At 42.1% G+C, this 26255-nt stretch overlaps 1 protein-coding gene across 3 annotated transcripts in view; it reads right to left on the bottom strand.

Annotated features, from left to right (window-relative positions):
* reck (reversion-inducing-cysteine-rich protein with kazal motifs) overlaps positions 1 to 26255 on the bottom strand; it is a 135342-nt gene that overhangs the window by 63153 nt on the left and 45934 nt on the right. For 2 of the 3 annotated variants that reach the window (XM_078216524.1, XM_078216526.1), the window contains exons 5-8: positions 25350 to 25424; positions 25032 to 25068; positions 13777 to 13862; positions 10094 to 10138 (exon numbers count right to left, since the gene is read on the bottom strand). In XM_078216524.1, the coding sequence (XP_078072650.1) occupies positions 10094 to 10138; positions 13777 to 13862; positions 25032 to 25068; positions 25350 to 25424 (243 nt within the window). The remainder of the gene's footprint in view (positions 1 to 10093; positions 10139 to 13776; positions 13863 to 25031; positions 25069 to 25349; positions 25425 to 26255) is intronic. The other variant, XM_078216525.1, reaches the window with a different exon arrangement.

The raw sequence follows: 26255 nt of genomic DNA, 5'->3' as shown, positions 1-26255 counted from the left end.
GAGTAAATTGGCAAGACATTAAACACATTCCTCCCCCCCATCAAAAAAGGTTGGATCCAACAGGCAGATTTGAAATGTTATACAAAATAACAATGCTCATGGTGGAAATCGCATTCCAGTCCAAATCTTAATAAGCTGAATAAAATTAAACCCAATTAAAAATAGGATACAAGCTTAGAGAGGAAATTAGTGTATCCCATGTACTGCAGAACTACTAATTAAGTATAGATAATTCTTGCTTGTATCACACAAATCTAGTGACCTGAACAAAATTGTAGCTATCCATGACAAAAGTTCTGAAGTGCTAAAACATCAGAAACAAATGCACACCAACTATTGGAGTTTTTTTTTTCTTTCATGGGTTGCAAGAATTGCTGGTACGGTCAGCATTTGTAGTCATTCCTAAAAGCCCTTGAGAAGATGTTGGTGAGCTGCCTTTTTGAACTGCTGCAGTCCATATGTTGTTGGTACACAACAATGTTATTAGGAAGGGAGTTCCAGATTTTAAACCTACTGACAGTGAAGGAACAGCACTAGAGTTCCTACTCAGGATGGTGTGTAGCTTGGAGAACTTGCGAATGGTAGTATTCCTATATGCTTACCTTGTCCTTCTAGGTGGTAGAGGTCACGTGTATGTATTGCCAAAGGACAAGATGAGTTGCTGTAGTGCACATTGTTGTCATTGTGCGCCAGTGGTGGAGGGAGCGGCACGGTAGCACAGTGGTTAGCACTGCTGCTTCACAGCTCCAGGGTCCTGGGTTCGATTCCCAGCTCGGGTCACTGTCTGTGTGGAGTTTGCACATTCTCCTCGTGTCTGCGTGGGTTTCCTCCGGGTGCTCCGGTTTCCTCCCACAGTCCAAAGATGTGCGGGTTAGGTTGATTGGCCAGGTTAAAAATTGCCCCTTAGAGTCCTGAGATGCGTAGGTTAGAGGGATTAGTGGGTAAATATGTGGGGGTAGGGCCTGGGTGGGATTGTGGTCGGTGCAGACTCGATGGGCCGAATGGCCTCCTTCTGCACTGTAAGGTTTCTATGATTCTATGGAGTGAATGTTTAAGGTGGTGGATAGTATGTAAATCAAGTGGGCTGTTTTGTCTTGGATGGTGTTGAGCTTCATGGCTGTTATTGGAATTGCAATTCTCCAAGCAGGTGGAAAGTATTCCATCATATTCCTGACTTGTGCCAAATAGATGTTGGACAGGCTTTGAGGAGTCAGGTGGTGAACTACTCGCCTCAGAATTCCGAGTCAGAGACTGCTCTTGTAACTACAGTATTTATATGACCGGTCAGTTGTTTCTTGTCAATGAACTTCTCAACATTTTCAGGGTGTTATGGTGGTATATTCAGTGATGTTAATGCCATAAGACCATAAGACATAGGAGCGGAAGTAAGGCCATTCGGCCCATCGAGTCCACTCCACCATTCAATCATGGTTGATTTCAACTCCATTTACCCGCTCTCTCCCCATAGCCCTTAATTCCTCGAGAAATCAAGAATTTATCAATTTCTGTCTTGAAGACGCTCAACATCTCGGCTTCCACAGGGCTGTGGCAATGAATTCCACAGACCTACCACTCTCTGGCTGAAGAAATTTCTCCTCATCTCTGTTCTAAAGTGACTCCCTTTTATTCTAAGGCTGTGCCCCCGCGTCCTAGTCTCCCCTGCTAATGGAAACAACTTCCCTACGTCCATCCTATCTAAGCCGTTTATTATCTTGTAAGTTTCTATTAGATCTCCCCTCAACCTCCTAAACTCCAATGAATATAATCCCACGATCCTCAGACGTTCATCGTATGTCAGGCCTACCATTCCTGGGATCATCCGTGTGAATCTCCGCTGGACCCGCTCCAGTGCCAGTATGTCCTTCCTGAGGTGTGGGGCCCAAAATTGCTCACAGTACTCCAAATGGGGCCTAACCAGTGCTTTATAAAGCCTCAGAAGTACATCCCTGCTTTTGTATTCCAAGCCTCTTGAGATAAATGACAACATTACATTTGCTTTCTTAATTACGGACTCAACCTGCAAGTTTACCTTTAGAGAATCCTGGACTAGGACTCCCAAGTCCCTTTGCACTTTAGCATTATGAATTTTGTCACCGTTTAGAAAATAGTCCATGCCTCTATTCTTTTTTCCAAAGTGCAAGACCTCGCACTTGCCCACGTTGAATTTCATCAGCCACTTCTTGGACCACTCTCCTAAACTGTCTAAATCTTTCTGCAGCCTCCCCACCTCCTCAATACTACCTGCCCCTCCACCTATCTTTGTATCATCGGCAAACTTGGCCAGAATGCCCCCAGTCCCGTCATCTAGATCGTTAATATATAAAGAGAACAGCTGTGGCCCCAACACTGAACCCTGCGGGACACCACTTGTCACCGGTTGCCATTCTGAGAAAGAACCTTTTATCCCAACTCTCTGCCTTCTGTCTGACAGCCAATCATCAATCCATGTTAGTACCTTGCCTCGAATACCATGGGCCCTTATTTTACTCAGCAGTCTCCCGTGAGGCACCTTGTCAAAGGCCTTTTGGAAGTCAAGATAGATAACATCCATTGGCTCTCCTTGGTCTAACCTATTTGTTATCTCTTCAAAGAACTCTAACAGGTTTGTCAGGCACGACCTCCCCTTACTAAATCCATGCTGACTTGTCCTAATCCGACCCTGCACTTCCAAGAATTTAGAAATCTCATCCTTAACGATGGATTCTAGAATTTTGCCAACAACTGAGGTTAGGCTAATTGGCCTATAATTTTCCATCTTTTTTCTTGTTCCCTTCTTGAACAGTGGGGTTACAACAGCGATTTTCCAATCCTCTGGGACTTTCCCTGACTCCAGTGACTTTTGAAAGATCATAACTAACGCCTCCACTATTTCTTCAGCTATCTCCTTTAGAACTCTAGGATGTAGCCCATCTGGGCCCGGAGATTTATCAATTTTCAGACCTTTTAGTTTCTCTAGCACTTTCTCCTTTGTGATGGCAACCATATTCAACTCTGCCCCCTGACTTTCCTGAATTGTTGGGATATTACTCATGTCTTCTACTGTGAAGACTGACGCAAAGTACTTATTAAGTTCCTCAGCTATTTCCTTGTCTCCCATCACTAGATTACCAGCGTCACTTTGGAGCGGCCCAATGTCTACTTTTGCCTCCCGTTTGTTTTTAATGTATTTAAAGAAACTTTTACTATCATTCCTAATGTTACTGGCTAGCCTACCTTCATATTTGATCCTCTCCTTCCTTATTTCTCTCTTTGTTATCCTCTGTTTGTTTTTATAGCCTTCCCAATCTTCTGACTTCCCACTACTCTTTGCCACATTATAGGCTCTCTCTTTTGCCTTGATGCATTCCCTGACTTCCTTTGTCAGCCATGGCTGCCTAATCCCCCCTCTGATAACCTTTCTTTTGTTTGGGATGAACCTCTGCACTGTGTCCTCAATTACTCCCAGAAACTCCTGCCATTGCTGTTCTACTGTCTTTCCCACTCGGCTCTGCTTCCAGTCGATTTTTGTCAGTTCCTCCCTCATGCGCCTGTAATTACCTTTATTTAACTGTAGAACCTTCACATCTGATTCTGCCTTCCTTCTTTCAAATTGCAGACTGAATTCTACCATATTATGATCACTGCTTCCTAAGTGTTCCCTTACTTTAAGATCTTTTATCACGTCTGGCTCATTACATAACACCAAGTCCAGAATAGCCTGTTCCCTCGTGGGCTCCATCACAAGCTGTTCCAAAAAGCCATCCTGTAAACATTCAATGAATTCCCTTTCTTTGGGTCCACTGGCAACATTATTTACCCAGTCCACCTGCATATTGAAATCCCCCATGATCACTGTGACCTTGCCTTTCTGACATGCCCTTTCTATTTCGTGGTGCATTTTGTGCCCCTGGTCCTGACCACTGTCAGGAGGCCTGTACATAACTCCCATTATGGTTTTTTTGCCTTTGTGGTTCCTCAACTCTACCCACACAGACTCCACATCGTCTGACCCTATGTCGTTTAGTGCTATTGATTTAATTTCATTTCTAATTAACAAGGCAACCCCGCCCCCTCTACCCACCTCTCTGTCTTTTCGATAGGTTGTGAATCCCTGGATGTTTAACTGCCAGTCCTGAACCCCCTGCAACCACGTCTCTGTGATGCCTACCACATCATACCTGCCAGTCACAATCTGGGCCACAAGCTCATCTACCTTGTTCCGGACACTGCGGGCATTTAAATATAGCACCTTTAATTCCCTATTGACCGTCCCTTTTTGTTTTCGTAGTGTGGTGGACCTTGGTTTACTGAGCCTTTCCAGACACTGTGTCATATTTTGTGAGATGGGGACTATCGTAACCTCTCCTGAGCGCTGTCTTTTCGTGATTTTTTGTAATCCTAAGCAGCTACGCTTCCCACTGATTCCTTCACCTCTTGGTTCCCTGACTTTCCCTTCCCCCCCAATCTCTAGTTTAAAGTCCTATTGACCACCCCATTTACTCTCTTCGCCAGAACACTGATCCCAGCTCGGTCCAGGTGGAGACCATCCCAACGGTATAGGTCCCCCCTGCCCCAAAACTGATGCCAGTGTCCCATGAAAAAGAACCCCTCTTTCCCACACCACTCTTTCAGCCACGTGTTAACTTCCCTTATTCTTGCCTCCCTATGCCAATTTGCACGTGGCTCGGGCAGTAATCCGGAGATTATGACCCTTGAGGACCTGTTTTTTAATTTGAATCCTAGCTCTTTATAATCTCTAAACAGGTCCTCTTTCCTAGACTTGCCTATGTTGTTGGTACCAACATGGACCACAACAACTGGATCCTCCCCCTCCCTCTCCAGTATCCTTTCAAGCCGGTCAGAGATGTCCCGCACCCTAGCACCGGGCAGGCAACATACCATGCGGGACACTCTATCCTGCTCACAAAGGATACTATCTATCCCCCTGATAATAGAATCCCCTACAACTACAACTTGCCTATTTACTTCCTCCCCTTGAATGGCCTGCTGAACCATGGTGCCTTGGTCAGCTGACTCATGCCATTGAATATTAAGGGGAGATGGTCAGATGCTTTCTTGTTGGAGATAGTCATTGCCTAGCAATTGTGTGGCAAGCCTGTTGCTTGCTACTTATTTGCCAAAGCCTGACTGTTGTCCAGGTCTTGCTGAATGTTGACACAAACTGCTTCAGTATGAGTGGAGGTGAATGGTACCAAACACTGTACAACCAACAGCGAACACCTCCACTTCTGACCTTATGATGGAGGGAAGGTCATTGATGAAGTTTCAATTTGGACAAATGTTCTAATGGTATGTAACTTCCAGTTAGATTTCAAGAAACAAGAGGTACTCTCCTAACAACCCTTTTGCAAAAGGTTATGGACGACAAAGTGCAGTGAGATGAAAATGGATGGAGCAGAGTTTAAGATATTTCAGGTTATCAAAAACAGAAGGAAGGTTTACAAAAGCCTTATTGAATAAATTGATTTCACTTCACATTGTATGTCCAGCTCACGAATGCCTTCTGCAAACCAAACCAGGTGTCCAACAATTAACTCTTCCTCTAGTCAAAGTTCACTTGACTGACGTGTGGAATCCAACCTTAACAACTGATGTAGGTTTCCCTTGGGGGATAGTAAAATCAGACAAACAGTATTTAACACAGGATACGTAGAAACAAGTTTGTGAATTCAGTAGTGGATACTAGAGTCAATTTCAGTCCTATGTTCTGATTTTCCAAGAATCAAAGGAAATGCTAGAAAGAAAACATTCATCTTAAAGGTATATTATCTAACCTCCATGTTGAGTTGTTCTCTGATGTTGTGTTGAAAAAGTAGAAATATGTGTCCAATCTCAATGGTGTTCATGAGGGTGAACCATTTAAATGAGATTGCAGATGAACTCTTTGCAGGGGTAGTCACAAGCAAACGAAAGTTGAGTTAAAAGCACCTAGAGCAACAAGAGTGGATGGCAATTCCCAGATGTCACTGAAGTCATCCAATTAATGAATAGACCTCCTGAATGATCTGAAGTAGTGTTCTTATCCTGGATTTTTCCTTTGAGGAATTTGACCACATTTTGAGACGCAAAATGCCCCAATCTTCTCAGAACTGATATGTATGAGAATAAGTTGACTGATCAGAATGAATAGCGAGTGCTGTGAACAAAGACCATGAATCTCATTTGCCACTGTCTATAATGTGGTGATGATCTTTCTTTGGCAGCACAGGAACCAAGAAGAAGCACTGCCTTCTGACCTATCAATTGTTTGACACAGAATCAATGAAGATGTTGATGTCTTCAATGTGAGCTGCTGCTCTATACTGAAAAGTACTTTCTGGAATAGTGCCAACTGAGACTTCTTGGAAATCAGTGTTTAGAGACGCATTAGCCACAGCAGTTGTTAAATGTCAAACAAGACCAATTAGCAAATTATGAATTTTGCACAAAAAAGTACAATTTTAATAAGCAACAGATATTCTAAAGTCAAACAAGAGCATAAAACATGCCGTGGACTTTATTGAGAGAGCCTGGAACAAAACAGTGAAATCTGCTCAGACAATTAAACCTTAATCTAGTTGTGGAACCACTGTTGATTGATTATTGTCACAAGTAGGCTTACATTAACACTGCAATTAAGTTACTGTGAAAATCCCCAAGTTGCCACACTCCGACACCTGTTCGGGTACATGGAGGGAGAATTTAGCATGGCCAATGCACCTAACCAGCATGTCTTTCAGACAGATTAAACAATGTACTGCAAAACTGTCAATTTGTAGACACCACAAGTATCAGCCGTTATCAACCCTTGGTGAACCAATGGCTAAAAATAATGGTATATTTCCTTCTTTGATCCAGTGAATAATAGGAATGGGTAAAGAAACATTCCGCTCTCCTAGAGATTGATAGGCCGTCTAGTATTATGGATCAACTATTACCTTAACTCATCATCCTTGTTTTGAAATATTGTTAGGAGAGTTACATCCGATTTACATGATTTGTTGAAGATCCAAGTCATCTCGCAAGAGAGCGCCAGTGTATTTTTTCTTCCTATTTTCAATATATCGCCAGTATGTTCTCGGATTCTGAACTCAAGATTGGCAGAGAGAGTTAACTCTGAAACTAACAATTCTCTTGGACCAAACTCTCTCAATCCAGGGATATACTGAAAGGGATGAAAGAGGACATTGATTCAAATGTACAGGTAGCCAAATCCTGACCAACGAGCCTCAGTAAGGTTTTTCCAAGACTACAAAACAACTGGGTACAGTGCAGATTCTGCATTATCAGAATCAAAACAAAATATAATCCATTCTATCAGGCTGTAGTTTATTTCTGTTTCAGAGAAAGTCAAATTAAAAATACTCAAAAACAGCACATTGCTCACTGTCCGCACAGATGTTTTCATTCATCACAGAAGGAAGCTATTTGATCCATCGTGTCTTTGCCTGTTCCTTTGCGGAACTATTCAATTATCCAATTAATCCTACTCCTGTGCTCTTTCCAGAGTCCTGTCAACATTTTATCTTCAAGTAGGTATCCAATTCTTTTTTGAATATTACTACTGAATCTGCTTCTGAGGAGGACAAGTCAAGCTTTCCCAGTCTCTTCACATAACTGAAGTCCCTCGTCTCTGGTAACATTCTGATAAATCTTTTCTACTTCCTCATCCTTCATAAAGTGTGGTCCCGGAACTGAGTAATTCTGTGGCCTAGTTACTGTTTTATATTGCTTAAGCATCTGGAGTAAAAAGGGCAATTAATAGGTTATTGAATGAATGCACACTGTTGGCACGCACTTAATACTTACTATACATGGAGACAACACAAGCAGTTATCTGACATTATGTAAAGCTTAGGTGGAACAAATTCACAATAGAAAGCTCAGTGGGCGGTGAGGCAGATGATTCTGTTGCCATGGTATTGCAGATCCCATGTTTATTTCAATGGAATCATAGAAATCCTATAGTGTAGGAGGCTGCCATTTGGCTCATCGGGTCTGCATCGACTTTCGTAACAGAGCATCCCACCCAGGCCCTTTCCTGTAACCCCATGTATTTACCCCATTAAACCTCTAACCTACATATCTTGGGACACTAAGGGCAATGCAGCATGGCCAATCCACCTAGCCTGTACATCTTTGGAGTGTGGGAGGAAACGGGAGCACTCAGAGGAAACCCACGCAAACACAGGGAGAATGTACAAACCCCACACAGTCACCCAAAGTCAGAATTGAAACTGGGTCCCTGGCACTGAGGCAGCAGTGCTACCCTTAAGCAATTACATGAAAAAACGCATGCGTACCAACCTCCATCTTCTGGAAAGTTGTAACAAGGGTCCACAAGATGATAATTGGGCAACTGTTGCACTTTATTTGTTAAACAATTCAATCACATTGCAATTTACTTCTCTGCACTTTTATGTTTACTGAATGTACATTTGTAGCCTCTGTGAACTGCCCTTCAAATCTGCATGCTGTGGTAGACTGCATTTATTAAATGGGTAACAGAACTGAACAAGAAATTCAAAGTGATTTTCCTGCAGTGGGCTTCATGCACCTACATTTCTAAAAGGTCACAAAATTGACAAATAGCTAGTTACCCATTAGCTGATCATCGGTAACAAGCAATAAAATGGAATAATGTAGCCAGTATGGAATTAGGAGGCATGGAATTATCTAACCAACTTCCTTATTGTTTTGAAAATAGGAAATGTCATTCCTTAAGCCAAAGTGCATTTGGGCTTCCAGAAAGCTTCTGACAAAGTTCCACATTAATGACTGCAAGGTGCTAAAAGCTGCAGGAATACAAGGTATAAAACTAAACCGGGAAGGAAATGGATTAAAAAGAGGTAAGTATTCCAGTAACAATGAGGAGAAATGGGAGGGCAAGCGAAGAGTTGAGCAGCATAGTAAAAGATCACTACTTGGGTTCAGTGGTTTGCATTCTACATAAATAATTTGGGACCCACAACCAAATTGTAGCTGTTTAGATTTACTGTAACAATAGAGAGAGTAAGAAGTTTAACAACACCAGGTTAAAGTCCAACAGGTTTATTTGGTAGCAAAAGCCACACAAGCTTTCGAGGCTCTGAGCCCCTTCTTCAGGTGAGTGGGAATTCTGTTCACAAACAGAACTTATAAGACACAGACTCAATTTACATGAATAATGGTTGGAATGCGAATACTTACAACTAATCCAGTCTTTAAGAAACTTGTAAGTATTCGCATTCCAACCATTATTCATGTAAATTGAGTCTGTGTCTTATAAGTTCTGTTTGTGAACAGAATTCCCACTCACCTGAAGAAGGGGCTCAGAGCCTCGAAAGCTTGTGTGGCTTTTGCTACCAAATAAACCTGTTGGACTTTAACCTGGTGTTGTTAAACTTCTTACTGTGTTTACCCCAGTCCAACGCCGGCATCTCCACATCACAATAGAGAGAAAGCAGTGGGGAGACACACGATGCAGAGAAATATTTTTCAAATAATTTAGACTGGTTCTGCAATTGGGCAGACAAATAACAGATGCCATTTGTGCCATATAAATGCTAAGTATTATATATAGATCAAAAAAATGGTCCAATACAAAATTAGAGCATTGATCTGCAGGTGGGGAAGATGTGGGGAAACATGGTGGTGTGAAAAAGCACAGCAAGGTCACAAATTCCTGCTGAATTAACATAGGACCAACATTTCCTACCTGACACCCAGTCACACTGACAGGCCAGCCAATTTCCAGGCTACAAAAACATTCGGAACAACCCCAGGAAACCAGGAGAGATTGAGAGAAAGATTGGGACAGGATGCAGTGGTGGATGAAGGGGGGGGGGGGGGGGGGGGGGGGGGCAGGCGTGGGGCGAGAGGGGGGAGGGAGGCGTGGGGTGAGACAGACTTAGGGCAAGATAGAGAGAGCAGATGAGAAGTCAAACATCCCTGAGAGGGTGCAGAGACCACTCCATTCCCACTTGGCCCACCAAGAATACTATAAAAGACACTTCTTGTGCTGGCAGTTGCCATCCCCATTTCTGTCAGGGTTGCTAAGCTTTGGGAAAGCTACACAGTCACTGTTAAACTTAAAAGGAAATGCATTATTTATTTTGTATTTTATTATACAGACCTCAAATTCCTTCCTGCAGCTCTTAAGATCATTCTTTGAAGAAGCCTAAAATAAAACAAAACAGTACATGATAACAAATAATATACAGTGCAGATAAAACAAATGAATAATTTGCATGGAAAATATTCAAACATAACGCCATGTGCATATTGGTGCATTAGGATGGCCCAAGGTCATGACAGATGCTACTGCATATGTTATATAATTGATTTTTAAATGTTTGTCTAAAGCTAAAATGTCTGTAGTCTAAGTAGGCTTCAGAGATTATAAAGTCATGTTTAAAACAACAAGTCATTTGCTGTGTGTTCTGGCATGCACACAGTTTTAGTTTATTTAAATATCATACAATTAATAACTTCCACTGTTTACTATCTGGGATCTAATCAATCACATTTACATGCACACAGCACCCAAGACAAAATCCCATTGTAAAGTGCAATTAAGTAAAATGGATTTAAACATTTCACTTCAACCAATTCTTATCCAAAATTGCCAGTGCACTGGCATTTAAAAGCTTGTTCACAGGTGAGTTTGAGGAGGGCCTTAGTGAACAGGTAGGTGGAACAGCAGTGACCCATTAATGACCACAAATCAAAGTCACCGGTGTTCATCCTCTAAACGTGAAGGATATTCCTCGTTGATGGCCTGGGTCTCCTGTTCTGAAACATTGTTTGCTCCAAACCATTGTAATTGCGTGGCCACCTGGTTATACCGGTGTCTGGGAGGCAAAGACAACGCTGGATAGTTGAGGTCTGGTCCACAGGATTTTACAGTGAGAATTCCATGCAGCTAGTCCTAGCCTGGAACTGAAAGCTGGAGCTCCAGTCAAAACAGAAGAATTGTTGCTAACTAGCTAGGAAGTCATCCAGACAAGAGAGGCTCAAACTTTACAAGAACTTACTCAAATGTGAAGCTTCAAGGTCTTCCCTACTTCTTCAACTATATTTTACCAGAAGTTATCCAAAGAAGCTACTGCTTCTTGTGGAAGTTCCACAAACGATGCCAATTTGGCAAAGGAAGGTTTCGTAAGGCACTGCACTATGTCCGGAATGCACTCAGTAGCATACTGCTCCTGCTGTAAAATGCCCTGGAGTCCAGCTTGGATCAACAGAACAACTTGGTGTTGAACAATATTTAATGGCAAACAGTTATGAAGTCTCTGATGAAACATCAAACCAGTGGAAAAACTACTACATGATGATCAGCACATATCACGAAAGAACCCAAGCTAATCCTTTTTAATTACACATATCAGTTCACATTCCCATGCCAGCAACCCAAATGGAAGAGGTAGGATAAATTCTAAGGTGGCAGGATAGGATGTTTTCAGACACAGGAAGTTTGGTATTGAATGCACAGAATTCAAGTTCTGCCAGCTGAATCCTCGCCACCCTTGCTGTAATAAGTCACAAAATTTGCCATCCTAACCAAGAAGCCCTGGCAGATCAATACTACCCCTCTCCTCTTGTTCTGCTTGTCAGTAGCAGAACCATTTCTATGGTGCAGTCAACAAAGCAAATGTATACTAAGTTTTAATGGTACAGAAAATGAGTCTACACTGAGACCTTCGCAAGCTCTCAACTAGCAAATTAAACAAAAGCAAGTACATTAACATAAAGTACCCTGTTACAATCCCAGCGACACAGTGACACAGTGGCTAGCACTACTGCCTCACAGCGCCAGGGACCTGGGTTCGATTCTTGGCTTGGGTCACTGTGTGGAGTTTGCACGTTCTCCCCTTGTCTGCATGGGTGTCCTCCTGGTGCTCTGGTTTCCTCCCACAGTCTGAAAGACGCGCTGGTTAGGTGCATTGACCCAAACAGGTGCTGGAATGTGGTGACTAGGGGAATTTTACAGTAGCTTCATTGCAATGTTAAAGTTAAAAGTTAAAGTTTATTTATTAGTCACAAGTAAGGTTTACATTGACACTGCAATTTACTGTGAAATTTCCCTAGTCGCCACAGCCTGGCGCCTGTTGTTACATGCAAGCCTTACTTGTGACTAATAAATAAACTTTACTTTAAAAAAGCTGATGTTACCACTGGGCAAGTCAGATCCCAGGATGGAACCTGGCTTGATAGTTCCTAGCTTTAATTTTTGTTTAAATACATGGAGTTGCAGGACTGTTGGTGAACTTCTAACAAAGGAATAAAACATTTATTAAGCAAGACTCACTATAATGCACTGCTCCTTCATCACAGCTATACCTTTACAGATATATACAGATTTTTAAGGATGACACAAGTTACAAAATTTATCTTATACTCTAATGTTCTGATAAATACACAGTCCATGTATACAAATAGGTGAAATGTGGTCAGACACCCTTTAATTCGAAACCATGACAGATGCCACCTAATGCAATCACTGTGGATTTCTCATCAATTCCTCCCTGGACATCTGTCACACTGTGAGCCAACTGGTCTGACTGGAACTCTGTCTTTCATGCAAAGATTTTCAATCTCCGCTCTTGACGAACACACCTTGTAATTTTCTCCCAAACAAAGCTTTTTCTTGACTGCCTTTGCCAAGAATCCACCTCCAGGTTTTCCATCTCTCCTTTCCATATTCCTCTGCCCTGATTACAATGTGTATTCAAGCCTCGCCTTCCACAGACTCCCTCAGGTACTCATGCCAACAGAACACCACTGCTTCACAGGCCCACAATAAGGAGCCACTAACCTTCTGATTACCTTGGATGTCTGGCTTCTCGCAAGCAGATTTTAAATCTGCTTCCTGCAACTGTCTCTATTTCAGAGCCCTTTCTCTGCACCTTGCTTTGACGTCATTGTTCAGATTCTTGTTCTTTGTTCTTTCAACTTCATTGACTTCCTGTGACCTTGCTCTGTCCCATTCAAAAATTTCTGGGACTTCGTTTAGTTTCTGGGATTTTCTTTCCATTTCTCTGTATTATACTGGCAGTACAATGTACTGTACCTGTACTGGCAATAGCATTCATTGTTCCAACCTTAGTTTCCCCGACAATGTGATGATTGAATGGTTTGTTATGTCACTTCCGAGGACAGTTAAGAGTCAGCCATTAATGTAGGACTGACATCAAAGCTTGCAAGGATGGGCGGTTTACTTTCCTGAAGGAGATTAGTAAACCAGATCGAAAATTCTAGAAGTTGCATGGTCATTTCTTGCTGATAGAAGATTCTAATTTCCAGTTTTATTAAACTGAATTCAAATTGTTAAATTTCTAGAGCGGGATTTGAGGCTGCTTTTTCTGGACACCACACTGCTGTATCCTTCAATGTTCGATGGTCTTAACCAACTTGGGTCTGTCTGTATAACTGGTGCGTGTTGACCAAAGCACGAGTCAAATATGTATGTTGTCAGCTGGCATCAAGGTGGATCACCACCCGCAACTTCAGTGTACTTGTCAACAGTCGTCCCTCAACAAAGAAGAGTAAAATCTTCTAAACTGACCATCTATCACAAGTGCTTTTTGTGGCAGCTTGCTATGCACAAAGTAAAACTGGAATTACGCTTGTCTACATAACAAGAGTGACTAACTTCAAAAGTAGTTCAATGGTTGTGAAGCACTTTTGGACGTTGTGAGAACATAAACTGTTGTCTTGTTGCACATGAATGCAAATTCTTCCTCCCTAAATCAAGAGAGTATTTTTGTTCTTCCCTGAATTACTATGCTAAATCTATAAACAACTGAAACAAATTACCTGCTTACATGCACGTCGACATTCTCCAGCAATGGCCAGCTCACAACACCCCAGGCCAACCCAGCCTTCAGTTTTCTTTGGTGCTCCTATAATTTGAATCCAAAAAACATTTAGATTTGATGATTGCTGTTCATATTTTAAAGAATCAAAGTAACTGAAAGGATAAAAACAACTGACACGTGTGTTTTGGAAATACAATAAGATAAACAATTGTGTTCTTGGTACTATAACTCCAGTGCTCGTTCTTCAGCGTTAGCAGTTGACTCAATCGCTGGAATTCTACCGCCCCACCCACCGCGGAATCAGAGTGGGCAAAGGGTGGACAACAGAAATGTCCAGTGACCTTGGGCGGGAATTTCTGGCCTTGCTTGAGCGAGGCCGTAAAATCCCGCCCCATGAGCGAGACTGGAAATTCCCGCCTGATAACTTCTGACTTCTGAAATGACAAAGAATTGAAATACTTGATTTAAAACATCAGATGAAAATAAAGCAAGATGTGAATGTTCTGAGAATGCAGGTGGCACAGTGGTGCAATACAATATGGCTCAGAACAATGCATTTTGCAATATTCAAAAGTTGCATCAACCAATGGCTCAACAAAAATGCAAATAATGTGGTGTTGAACTATACAAATTAGTAAGGTCCATAGTCTATGCTGAGTTAGTGAGGCCACAACAATTGGCAGTAGTGCCCATGCACCAGGGGGACTCCAGATCACCATCCAGTGGTGCATGGTGGACGAGGGAATGTTAGATGGGAAGACAAATCCTAAACGAAACCAGCTCTCAAATGGGAGGGAAAAAGTCCAATGAAATTTCAATCATGTAATTAATGCATGCAACAAAAACTCCAACAAAGGCTGCTAAGCAATCCTATGAACTGCATGGGCCAGGTGCCACTTCAGGCTGTTTGTCGAAAAAATTTTTTTAATAGAAGATCAATTACAACAGATATGTATATACAACACTGCAAATCTTTGATTCATACAGGCACTCATGTCTTTTGACATACCGACATAGAACATAGAACAATACTGCACAGGGACAGATCCCTCGGCCCATGATGCTGTGCCAAACATGACACCAAATTAAACTAACCCCTTCTGTTTCACCGAGATCCATATCCCTCTATTCCTTACATATTCACGCGCTTACCTAAAAGCCCCTTAAACGCCCCTGTCATATCTGCCTCCACCACCACCCCTGGCAGTGCGTTCCAGACACTTCCCACTCTGTAAATAAAAAACTTGCCCCTCACGTTTCCTTTGAATTTTCCCCATCTCACCTTAAGTGCATGCCCCCTAGTATTAGATATCTCAACTCTAGGAAAAAGATTTTGACTGTCAACCCTACCGTTGCTCCTCATAATTTTATACTTCTATCAGCTGAAGGCATGTAAAATCGCCGGCACCAGTGCACCCCTCCCCAATGAGCTCAATGCACTCTATGCCCATTTTGAGCAAGAGGTCAGCGAGAGCATGCCCTCCACCCCAGAAGCCTCGGACAAACCTGTACCTGAGGTCACCATCACAGACGTCAGATCAGCCTTCTCGAACATCAACCCCCGGAAAGCGACTGGCCCAGATGGGGTATCCGGACAAGCACTCAGATCCTGTGTGGACCAGCTGGCAGGGTTATTTGCAGACATCTTGAACCTCTCTTTACAACAATCTGAGGTCCCTATCTGCTTCAAGACGACGACCATCATCCCGGTACCAAAGAAAAGCCAGGCAGCGTGCCTTAATGACTTTTATTGGTGGTTTTAACATCCATCATTATGAAGTGCTTAGAAAGGTTAGTCATGGCATTAATCAATTCCAGACTCCCAGATTGTCTGGATCCACCAGTTCGCCTATCGCCACAACAGGTCCACAGCAGATGCCATCTCCCTAGCTCTGCACTCAACCGTGGAAAACCTAGATGACAAAGACACCTATGTCAGACTCCTATTTATCAACTACAGCTCAACCTTCAACACCATTATTCCTACAAAACTCATCTCCAACCTTCGTGGCCTGGGGCTTGGCTCCTTCCTCTGCGACTGGATCCTGAATTCCCTAACCCAAAGACGGCAATCAGTAAGGATAGGCAACACCACCTCCTCCACGATCATCCTCAACATCGGTGCCCCACAAGACTGTGTGGTGTCAGCCCCTTACTATACTCCTATACACCTATGACTTTGTGACCAAATTCCCCTCCAACTCGATTTTCAAGTCTGCTGACGACACCACCGTAGTGGGTCGGATCTCAAACAATGACGAGAAGGAGTATAGGAAAGAGATAGAGAATCTGGTGAATTGGTGTGACAACAATAATCTTTCCCTCAATGTCAACAAAACGAAGGAGATAGTCATTGACTTCAGGAAGTGTAGTGGAGGACAGGCCCCTGTCTATATCAATGGGGACGAAATAGAAATGGTTGAGAGCTTCAAGTTTTTAGGTGTCCAGATCACCAATAACCTGTCTGGGTCCCTTCATTTCAGCACTATAGTTAAGAAAGCCCACCAATGCCTCTACTTTCTCAGAAGACTAAGGAAATTCGGCATGTCAGCTACAACTCTCACCAACGTTTACCAGATGCAGCATAGAAAGCATTCTTTCTGGTTGTAACACAGCTTGGTATGGTTCCTGCTCTGTCCGAGACCGCAAGTAACTACAAAGGGTCGTGAACAACGCTGAGTCCATCACTCAAACTAGCCTCCCACCCATCGACACTGTCGATACTTCCCGCTACCTCGGAAAAGTAGCCAGCATAATCAAGGACCCCAAGCACCCTGGACATACTCTCTTCCACCTTCTTCCGTCCCAAAAAAGATACAAAAGTCTGAGGACACATACCAACCAACTCAAGAACAGCTTCTTCCTTGCTGCCATCAGACTTTTGAATGGACCTACCTCGCATTAAGTTGATTTTTCCACACACCCTAGCTATGACTGTAACACTACATTCTGCACTCTCTCCTTTCATTCTCTATGTATGGTATGCTTTGTCTGTAAAGCATGCAAGAAATAATACTTTTCACTATATACTAATATATGTGACAATAATAAATCAAATCCCTCAGCCTCTGCCTCTCCAGAGAAAACAAACCACCGACATTCACTTCCAGACTTTGCAGGGATATGGTTTTGTAATGGTAGAAATTAGTGTTAAGTGGTTAGTTTCAATTTACATCACCGTTGAAGCAAAGTATCATAACATTGTGGCAAGTTCTGTAGTTCTATGCCAAAAGGCACATTAGCTCATGCTTGGATTGTAACAAAGACTTTCTATAACTGAGGACATGCAGGAGTTGTAATTTTGTTGGCCAGATAGGTCCATTGTGATGGACACAGCACTGCAAGAATTAGTGGTGTAGGTGAGTCGGAGAGGCACCATGGTATCTCGAGGGCCACCTTTGGAAAGAAATGGCATGAGGTGGCCACAAAGATTACCTCTTAGAATCTGGACTCGAGGACTGGCAGCATAGCCTCAGGAGATCTAATGGTCTCACATGTAGGATTCCGGCTTGAATTTAGAAGAGATAACACAGAACATGCCCTCTCTGCAGCCTCTGCTCCATCTCCTGATCATGCTGCAAACCCAGAGGCATAGGTACCATTGCCCCAGTACCTCCTGCATCCTTTGTGTGCACAGGTGCTCCTCTGCCATCCCTTTGAGAACGCAGCAACAGACTGACAAACATAGGAACACTACTATGGTGTTCCATGTTTCTTTTTTCATTGCTAAACGACATTGGTGTTGCCTGGGCCTGTGTTTCCAAAATTTGGGGTCTGGTGCCACATCATCTAGTTGCACTGCACGATACCTGGATAGTGCCAAATCACAGTGCTTTGACTCATTGAGCCTACCTGGAACACACAGGTAGATCTCCCTAATACTGTAAATTAATGTTATGGCCCAACTACAAAGCTTTTGGGCTGGATGAGCACACGCTCCAAACAAAAACTTCTTTCAACCTAAAGTTATTAAAAAGTGTGTCCATCATGTATACCCATCGATATACGTACACTAGGAAAGTAGTAACCACAAACCATCTGGCAGCTGAATGAACTGCAAGCCCAATACTGTTGGTTTTGCCACATCCTAACTCCTGTAGGTTATGTTTTATATGATTGTAGCTTGGCTCCAGTTCCTGTATACCAGATTTTTCTTTTCTTAAATTTCAACTTTGGATATCTAGTAATACCACCTCAGTCTGGTTAGATATTTTAGTGCAAAACACATCTCAAACAACAAACTTAATAATTTGTACATCAGAGACACAACTACCAGGGTGAATAAATAGAGTTCTTATTCATGGTTGTGCTTGTAGTTAATACGTGGCCAAGACACCATACAAGCACTCAACTAAAATATCTACTTGCTCAGTACTGTACCCAGATTAGCAAAGAAGCCGGAGGAAATTCTTGAAATGGGAGTCACTTCCTCTGTGGTCAGTAAAGGTTATAAACTAACAAATTGTAATGAGAATTTAGATTCACCTTGGAAGATTAAACTCAGGAAGTGTAATCACTAGATATAATTTTCCTGATTTAAGTTTGTTTAGTTTGTAACCTTAGCTCATCAGGAGGATGAAATTTTGAATAAATGAAACTTTACTGAAGAGTCTTACAGTCCTTGATTGAACTCTCAAAAATATATCAAGCTAGTTACCAGCGATCCCAAATTCCTTCATGCCTGCCATAGAACCATGATTCAGCCAATGCATCTATTCAGGAATGTTAATGTGAATACTTCTTGTTGAATTCAATTTTCTAACTGACTTAGAACTGAGAACATTTGTCTCAAACAGAGGCCCTTTAATGGAATTTTAAGTTCCCCACTTTGATAGCAATTTCATAGCTGGTTCCTTGGATATAGGCTATTTCTCAAATTGTGGTTGGAATGTTAATACATAAATCCCATATTCCCCATTGACCAGGCTAAGGACAGGCACGCTGAAGAGATAGCAACCTGATTAAATAAATATTTCAGGATCCTGAAACATTCAGGATCCCTGGAACATAAGGGTGGTGCTCCATATGATGTGTCACGAATAGCTGAAGAGCTGACAAACCGATAATTGTTTTCACAGGATGTGTTGATTTCTAGATAAGGAGCAGCAACAGACCACAGCACAGGCGGAAAAGGAGGAGCAATATTAAAACAGATCACAAGGGAAGTATGATTAACAGGGTCAAATTGCATTTTTAATCCTACTGTCCTGTATTTAGGTTGAGTTAGATTATCAGTTACTCTAGCTAGATTCTATTTCGAGTGTTTTAAATGACTATTCCTATCTGCTACTATTTAGCAAAGCTTTAATTCACCCCTGCTATGTTATCCCCTTGTCTGGATTAGCATCCAGACAGATAGAATGAGTTCATGAAGTGGGGAAATTAATAATTATCCAACAGGGTTGAAAAAGCCAGCAGGAAGCCTCAAAATAAAAGTGGAAAATTGAATTACATGCAGCTTTCTTCAGCGCAGGTGATGCCAGGAGCTTGTGTCTGTTCAGGAGGTTGGGAGGGGTTGAGAATTGAATTGAGAAACAGAGAATCAGCATCAGGGACAATGACACAAAGGCCAATGAGGAAGGCAACCACAAAAGATGCTAGATAAATATCTGCAGAGTTCTTTGGGATAAAGTATTTGTTTATTTTGCATATCTTACACCATTTTCGCAGAATCCATACAGTGCAGAAGGAGGCCATTCGGCCCATTGAGCCTGCACCACCCAGGCCCCATCCCTGTAACCCCACATATTTACCTTGCTCGTCCCCCTGACACTAAGGGGCAATTTAGCATGGCCAATCATGTTTGGAGTGTGACAGGAAACCAGAGCACCCGGAGGAAACCCACACAGACAGTGATCCAAGACTGGAATTGAACCTGGGTCTCTAGCGCTGTGAGGCAGCAGTGCTAACCACTGTGCTACTGTGCGCCCTTTTATCTCCCTTGAAAAACAGCATGGGGCGTTGAAAGGATTTTGCAGTTGTGTGAATGCTCCTTCCATGGCAAACAATTCCTGGAGTGGGACTTGAACCTGGGGCTCTGATTCAGAGGCCAGCAGTGCTATCAACTGAGTCACTCAGGCTCTAGTGCATGAGTAACTTGATTCATGGCATATACTAAATGCATATGTGGGAGAAACATATGACATTGAACCCTATGGATATCAAACCTTCCACAACTGCTTTTCACATCTTGTTTCTCGATCTGTTGTAGACCAATTGATGGAGAGACTGATGATCATTAAGTAGTCAACAATGCCATTATCATAGGATTGTATCAGTAGCATAACAGTAGGTGAACTAGATTGGATGTTGTTTATTTTGGTCTAGCAATCACTGTTTGTGATTTATATAAACGATCTGGAAGAAGGTGTAACTGGGGTGATCAGTAAGTTTGCGGACGACACAAAATTGGCAGGACTTGCAGATAGTAAGGAGCATTGTCAGAGGCTACAGAAGGATATAGATAGGCTGGAAATTTGGGCAAAGAAATGGCAGATGGAGTTCAATCCTGATAAATGCGAAGTGATGCATTTTGGTAAAACTAACGTAGGGAGGAGCTATACGATAAATGGCAGAACCATAAAGGGTGTAGATACGCAGAGGGACCTGGGTGTGCAAGTCCACAGATCCTTGAAGGTGACTCCACAGGTGGAGAAGGTAGTGAATAAGGCATATGGCATGCTTGCCTTTATAGGACGGGGCATAGAGTATAAAAGTTGGGGTCTGATGTTGCAGATGTATAGAACGTTGGTTCGGCCGCATTTGGAATACTGCGTCCAGTTCTGGTCGCCACACTACCAGAAGGACGTGGAGGCTTTGGAGAGAGTACAGAGGAGGTTTACAAGGATGTTGCCTGGTATGGAGGGGCTTAGTTAGGAGGAGAGATTGGGTAAACTGGGGTTGTTCTCCCTGGAAAGACGGAGGATGAGGGGAGACTGAATAGAGGTGTATAAAATTATGAAAGGCATAGATAGGGTGAACGGTGGGAAGCTTTTCCCCAGGTCGGTGGTGACGTTCACGAGGGGTCATAGGTTCAAGGTGAAGGGGGGGAGGTTTAACACAGATATCAGAAGGAGATATTTTACACAGAGGGTGGTGGGGGCCTGGAATGTGCTGCCTGGCAAGGTGGTGGAGGCGGACACACTGGGAACGTTTAAGAATTATCTAGATAGCCACATGAACGGAGTGGGAATGGAGGGATACAAAAGAGTGGTCTCGTTTAGACCAGGGAGCGGCATGGGCTTGGAGGGCCGAAGGGCCTGTTCCTGTGCTGTATTGTTCTTTGTTCTTAATTCATATGTTCCGTGGAGAGTGGTGAGAATGTGGAATTCACTGTGAAGTGCAGTGGTGGAGGGGATTGACATCAGTGCTTGGAAGGAAGATATGCATAAGGGAGAAGGGAATAGAAAAACAGAATGAGATAAAGTAAAGTAGGAAGAAACTTGTGTGGAGCACAAACACCAGAATAGACCTGCTGAGCTGAATAGCCTATTTCTGTGCTGTAAAATTCTATATAATTATGAGAAAATAACTATACAGTTACAAACTGAGAACTTAAATGTCACCTTACAATGCATCAAATACATCTTCAAGCCCAAAAAAGGACATTTCCACAGTTTACAAAAGGCAAGTAAGCCCAGATGCAGAAAACAAGCCAAATGGAAAAGGCAGGAAATACTCAGGTCAGTCGATATCTGTGGAAAGAAAATCAAAGTTAACGGATGAACTGGCAAAAGGTGAACTATTCAAAACGTTTTTTTCTCTCCACAAATACCACCTGACCTGTTGAGTATTAACAGCATTTTCTGATTCTGTTCCTACTTTTTAGGCTGTTACTATTTTGGTAACCTCGGGGCAACATGTTTGCAAAAATAAAATTCACCACTGGAACTTTTATATATCCTTTATGTCACTGGATCATCTTACAGACAAAATACAATGGTGCCCTCACTTTTTTTTTAAACTCAGAATTGCTTACAGTGAAGGACTAGGAGAGGAGCATCCCGAAACATACCGTCTCAGCAAAAGAGGATACCTAGTTCCCTCCAAGTAAGTTGCCCTCCAAATTGGTGATCTGACATCAATCAGCATATAGGAAGCCCAGAGACACTTGGGAGTTCAGGTTCATGAGTTATGAAAAGACACAGAAAACAAAGAAGGCTTACAGTATTCTGATCTTTATAGGCAGAGTACTAGAATACCAGGGGATGGAAACAATGCTCCAACTAATAATAGAAAATCCTGGTTAGATTACACCTCGAATGCTATCAAGTGGTTGCCAGCATCATATCTTTGGAAGGATACACTGGCCTTGGAGGAAGTGCAGCACACATTTAGCAGAATAGCACCTAGAATCCAAGCATTAAATTATGAAATGGGATTATACTAATTAGGGCTGTATTCTCTGGAATTTAGATGGTTCAGTGATGATCTGATTAAAGTTTCCAAAACATTGCAGAGGAAATAGATTAGTCATGATCCCGCTGAATGGCAGAACAAGCTAAAGGAGCTAAATAGCCTGCTCCTGTGTTTCTCTAAGCTCTGTCCAGGCACAACTTGCCTTCCCTATTATTGAAGTAGAAGCACAACTTAACTGACAATTGCACCAAGAAATTCTAGGACTTTAAACTAATGTGGTTTGATTTGATTTATTATTGTCACATGTATTAACATAGAGTGAAAAGTATTGCTTCTTGCACGCTATACAGACATAACATACCGTTCATAGAGAAGGAAATGAGAGAGTGCAGAATGTAGTGTTACAGTCATAGCTAGGGTCTAGAGAAAGATCAACTTAATGCAAGGTAAGTCTATTCAAAAGTCTGACAGCTGTTCTTGAGTCGGGTGGTACGTGACCTCAGACTTTGGCATCTTTCTCCTGAAGGAAGAAAGTGGAAGCGGGAATGTCCGGGGTGCATGGGGGTCCTTAATTATGCTGGCTGCTTTGCCGAAGCAGCGGGAAGTGTAGACAGAGTCAATGGATGGAGGCTGGTTTGCGTGATAGCTTGGGCTACATTCACGACCTTTGTAGTTTCTTGCGGTCTTGAGCAGAGCAGGAGCCATACCAAGCTGTGATACAACCAGAAAGAATGCTTTCTATGGTGCATCTGTAAAAGTTGGTGAGAGTCATAGCTCACATGCCAAATTTCCTTAGTCTTCTGAGAAAGTAGAGGCGTTGGTGGGCTTTCTTAACCATAGTGTTGTCATGGGGGGACCAGGACAGGTTGTTGGTGATCTGGACACCTAAAAACTTGAAGCTCTCGACCCTTTCTACTTCATCCCCATTGATGACAGGGGCATTATTACCACAGGTGTTTATTACCACACAGGTCACTGCCTTTTAGTGCAACATTTCATCTCACAATGACCCAAAGTTGCAAATCTGTACAGTACCAAAGTGAAGTCCCACCCACACATAAGGATGAAGATTCGAAACAAGTGCAAACCCACTCAAAGGAGTAATCATTTAGTTATTTCTTTTAAGAAACATGTTATAAAGCAAGTTGACCAGTTTGTTCTCATAGTTTTCAGCAGAACAGAAAACTCTAAAGCTGAATGTTTCAAATTAATAAACGGTAAGATTGGAATTCATTATACCAGATACAACTCCCAATTGCTCATTAAAAATCAAAGTCCTTTCACTTTACCTTTCCATGTAAATGTCTCCTCTTCCCTCACCTCCAAAAAGTGCAAGGTGCTCCTGGACGTCTTTGTCACCAAGATTGAGACTATCTATTGATCTGTCATTGACACTTGGCTCTATTCCCCAGCCCAACAGGCCAAGCCTCCTGTAATAATTCCCTCTTCCCTCGGTCTGATCTCGCATCTATCTCCATTGATGTTCTCTCAGAGTTCATCTTAGCCCTTCAATCCACGTCCTGCCTCCGGAACCCTATTTCCACTAAACTGCTGACCACTCAACTTCCCTCCTGACTTCCATCTTAGCTGATATTGCAAACTACTTTCTTTCATCTCTAAAAACGTTGTAAATGCTGTCAAAACCTATTTTTCCTAGGACTCATTTTTCCCCTCAAATGTATTTCTGCCTCTGCCATAGCTCTTATCAAAGTGACAAATGGCACCCTATGAGACTGTAGCAACAGTAAACTATCCCTCCTCATTCTTCTTGACCATTGGGCAACATTTGACATTGTTGATTACACCATTCTCCATCGACCCGCTCTTCCGCATCCCAGCTGGGAGCTACTGTACTTGCTTGGTTCCATTCTTATCCAATCACAGCCAGAATATCACCTCAATGATGTGCCTTCCTGCTCCAGCATTGTTACTTTCGGTGTCCACCGGAATTTATCCTTGTCCCTTCACTCACAATCCTTGTTTCCATGCTGCCCCTCAGAGATATCATCCAATAAACCAGTACCAGTATAGAAACAATACCTTACTCTACATCATTACCATCTCTCAACTCTGCTTCTAAATTGCCAGACTGCCTGTTCAACATCCAGCACTGAATGAGCTGAAAGTTCCTCCAACTAAAAATATTGGATGTCACAAACTTTGTTTCCTCACCACTGACTTCATCTCTTTCTCTGGCAATTATCTGGGGTTGAATCAAGTGTTTGGAACATTAGTGTCCCCAAAATGAGTTTCTGACCACATGCTATCACCAAACGATTGCCTATTTCACCTTCCATAACATCACTCAACTTCACTCCTAACTCAGCTCATCTCTGCCTTTGTTGCTCTTAGACTTAACCATTTCAATGTACTCCTGGCTGCCTTCCCATCTTCCATAAACTGAAGATCCTCCAAACCTATGCTGCCTGTGTATGAACTTGCACCATGTCCTATTCACCCATCATTTCTGTACTTGCTAACCTACTTCAGCTCCCACTTGGGCAAAGCTGTGATTTAAAAGTTCCCAAAGTTTTCAAATCCCTCCACTGCCTCTCTCCTCCCTATTTCTTTAACCTTCCCTAGCCCCACAACCCCCCCAAGATATTTGTACTCCTCCAATTCTGGCCTCTCAAAGCAGCCCTAATTTTAATCACTCCATCATTGGTGGTCACGCCTTCAGCTGGCAGTGCCTTAAATTCTGCATTTCCCTCCCTAAGCCTCTTTCTATCTTTAGGAAATTTCTTAAATCCTTACTATTTCCCTATCCAAATTGGTGTCAAACTTTGCTTGATAATACTCCTGTGGAGTAGCTTGGGACTATGTTAAAAGTGTCATTAAATAAAAGTTGTTCTTTGATCATTCATTCATTTCAAGTGACTCAGCAACATCACTTACCAGGCAAAGAAGAGTTAATGCAAACCCAGAATTCAAGCTGAAAAAAAATTAAAAATCTTTGAGGCCTTTAAAAAATGTGTTTTGGTTACTTATCAAGTATTTACAGCTACAGATGACTTTATGTAACTTAGATAATCAATTTAAAATTTCTCTTGGCGGTCAACAATGAGTGTGGTCAGTATAACAAAATGCTGGCATTCCACATTAATCTTAACTAAAAGATGTCTCAAACCAGTGCAACATTCCTGCACTGGCAATAACCTGTAGCAAGTAAATTAGTAGTTTTAAATTAAGAGTAATAGGTCACATTCCTCTTACCATGGACTCCGGACAGTAGCCAGGCAACCGTTGCAGGAGATGTTTCAGCCGAGACTCACTTTTTGTGGATGTAAGCTGAAAGCAAAATAATATTGTAAAATTAATTAAGCAAATTGTACATTTACTTAATATACAAGGATTTACATATCTATGATTTAAATTAGAGTTTATTTTCTGCAAACGTGCCTTTTCAAATGAAGCGCAACAAAAGTGGTGCAGCTGAAGAGAACCTGATAAAGGAAGCATGTTTTTTAGTATACAGGACTACAGGTTTTGTTCCCATGTCAGCCCAACATGCCCCTGGTGTCAAGGAAAATTAGCTTTTAGAAGATTACAATTCTGTCAGTATTTTAGAAGCAATTGTCTTCATTTAAACGGAGCTTTTCATGACAGAAACAGCAGTTTTCCTTTATTCAAGCTGAGCTTCTAATGATAGGAAGACCAGTATTCCTTTATCAAGCACATTTTTAAGAACTACTCAACATAGATAGTAGTGGCCCCTATTGAGCAGGAAAATAGATTGCTTTACGGTTATGTTTATATTATGCATACACATAATGCGTGCAACAAGATAGTACATTTTCCCTGCCTAATGTTGCTAAACATTTCTGGCTCTCTAGCTCCCTCCTGGATGAGATGCTCTTTAAAACTGACTTTTTTAAAACCATGCTTTTAGTCACATTTCCTAATGTTTCTTTATGTAGTTCAGAGTTAAATTTTGTCTAATTATGCTGCAAAATGCCTTGCGATATTATACTCCATCAAAGATGGCATATTAATTAATGCAAGCTGTCGTAGTGGAATAATATTTTTAATTTGGACTCCATATATCTAAGATTGCATTGGGTATGCACTGAAGCCCATTTCACAATGGAAAAGCTATCATCTTAGATCAGTCAAAATAAC

This window comes from Mustelus asterias, chromosome 7, assembly GCF_964213995.1.
Source record: "Mustelus asterias chromosome 7, sMusAst1.hap1.1, whole genome shotgun sequence".
NCBI lineage: Eukaryota > Metazoa > Chordata > Chondrichthyes > Carcharhiniformes > Triakidae > Mustelus > Mustelus asterias.
Note: the sequence above shows the minus strand (reverse complement) of the source record. Positions and strands in the feature narration are given on the sequence as shown.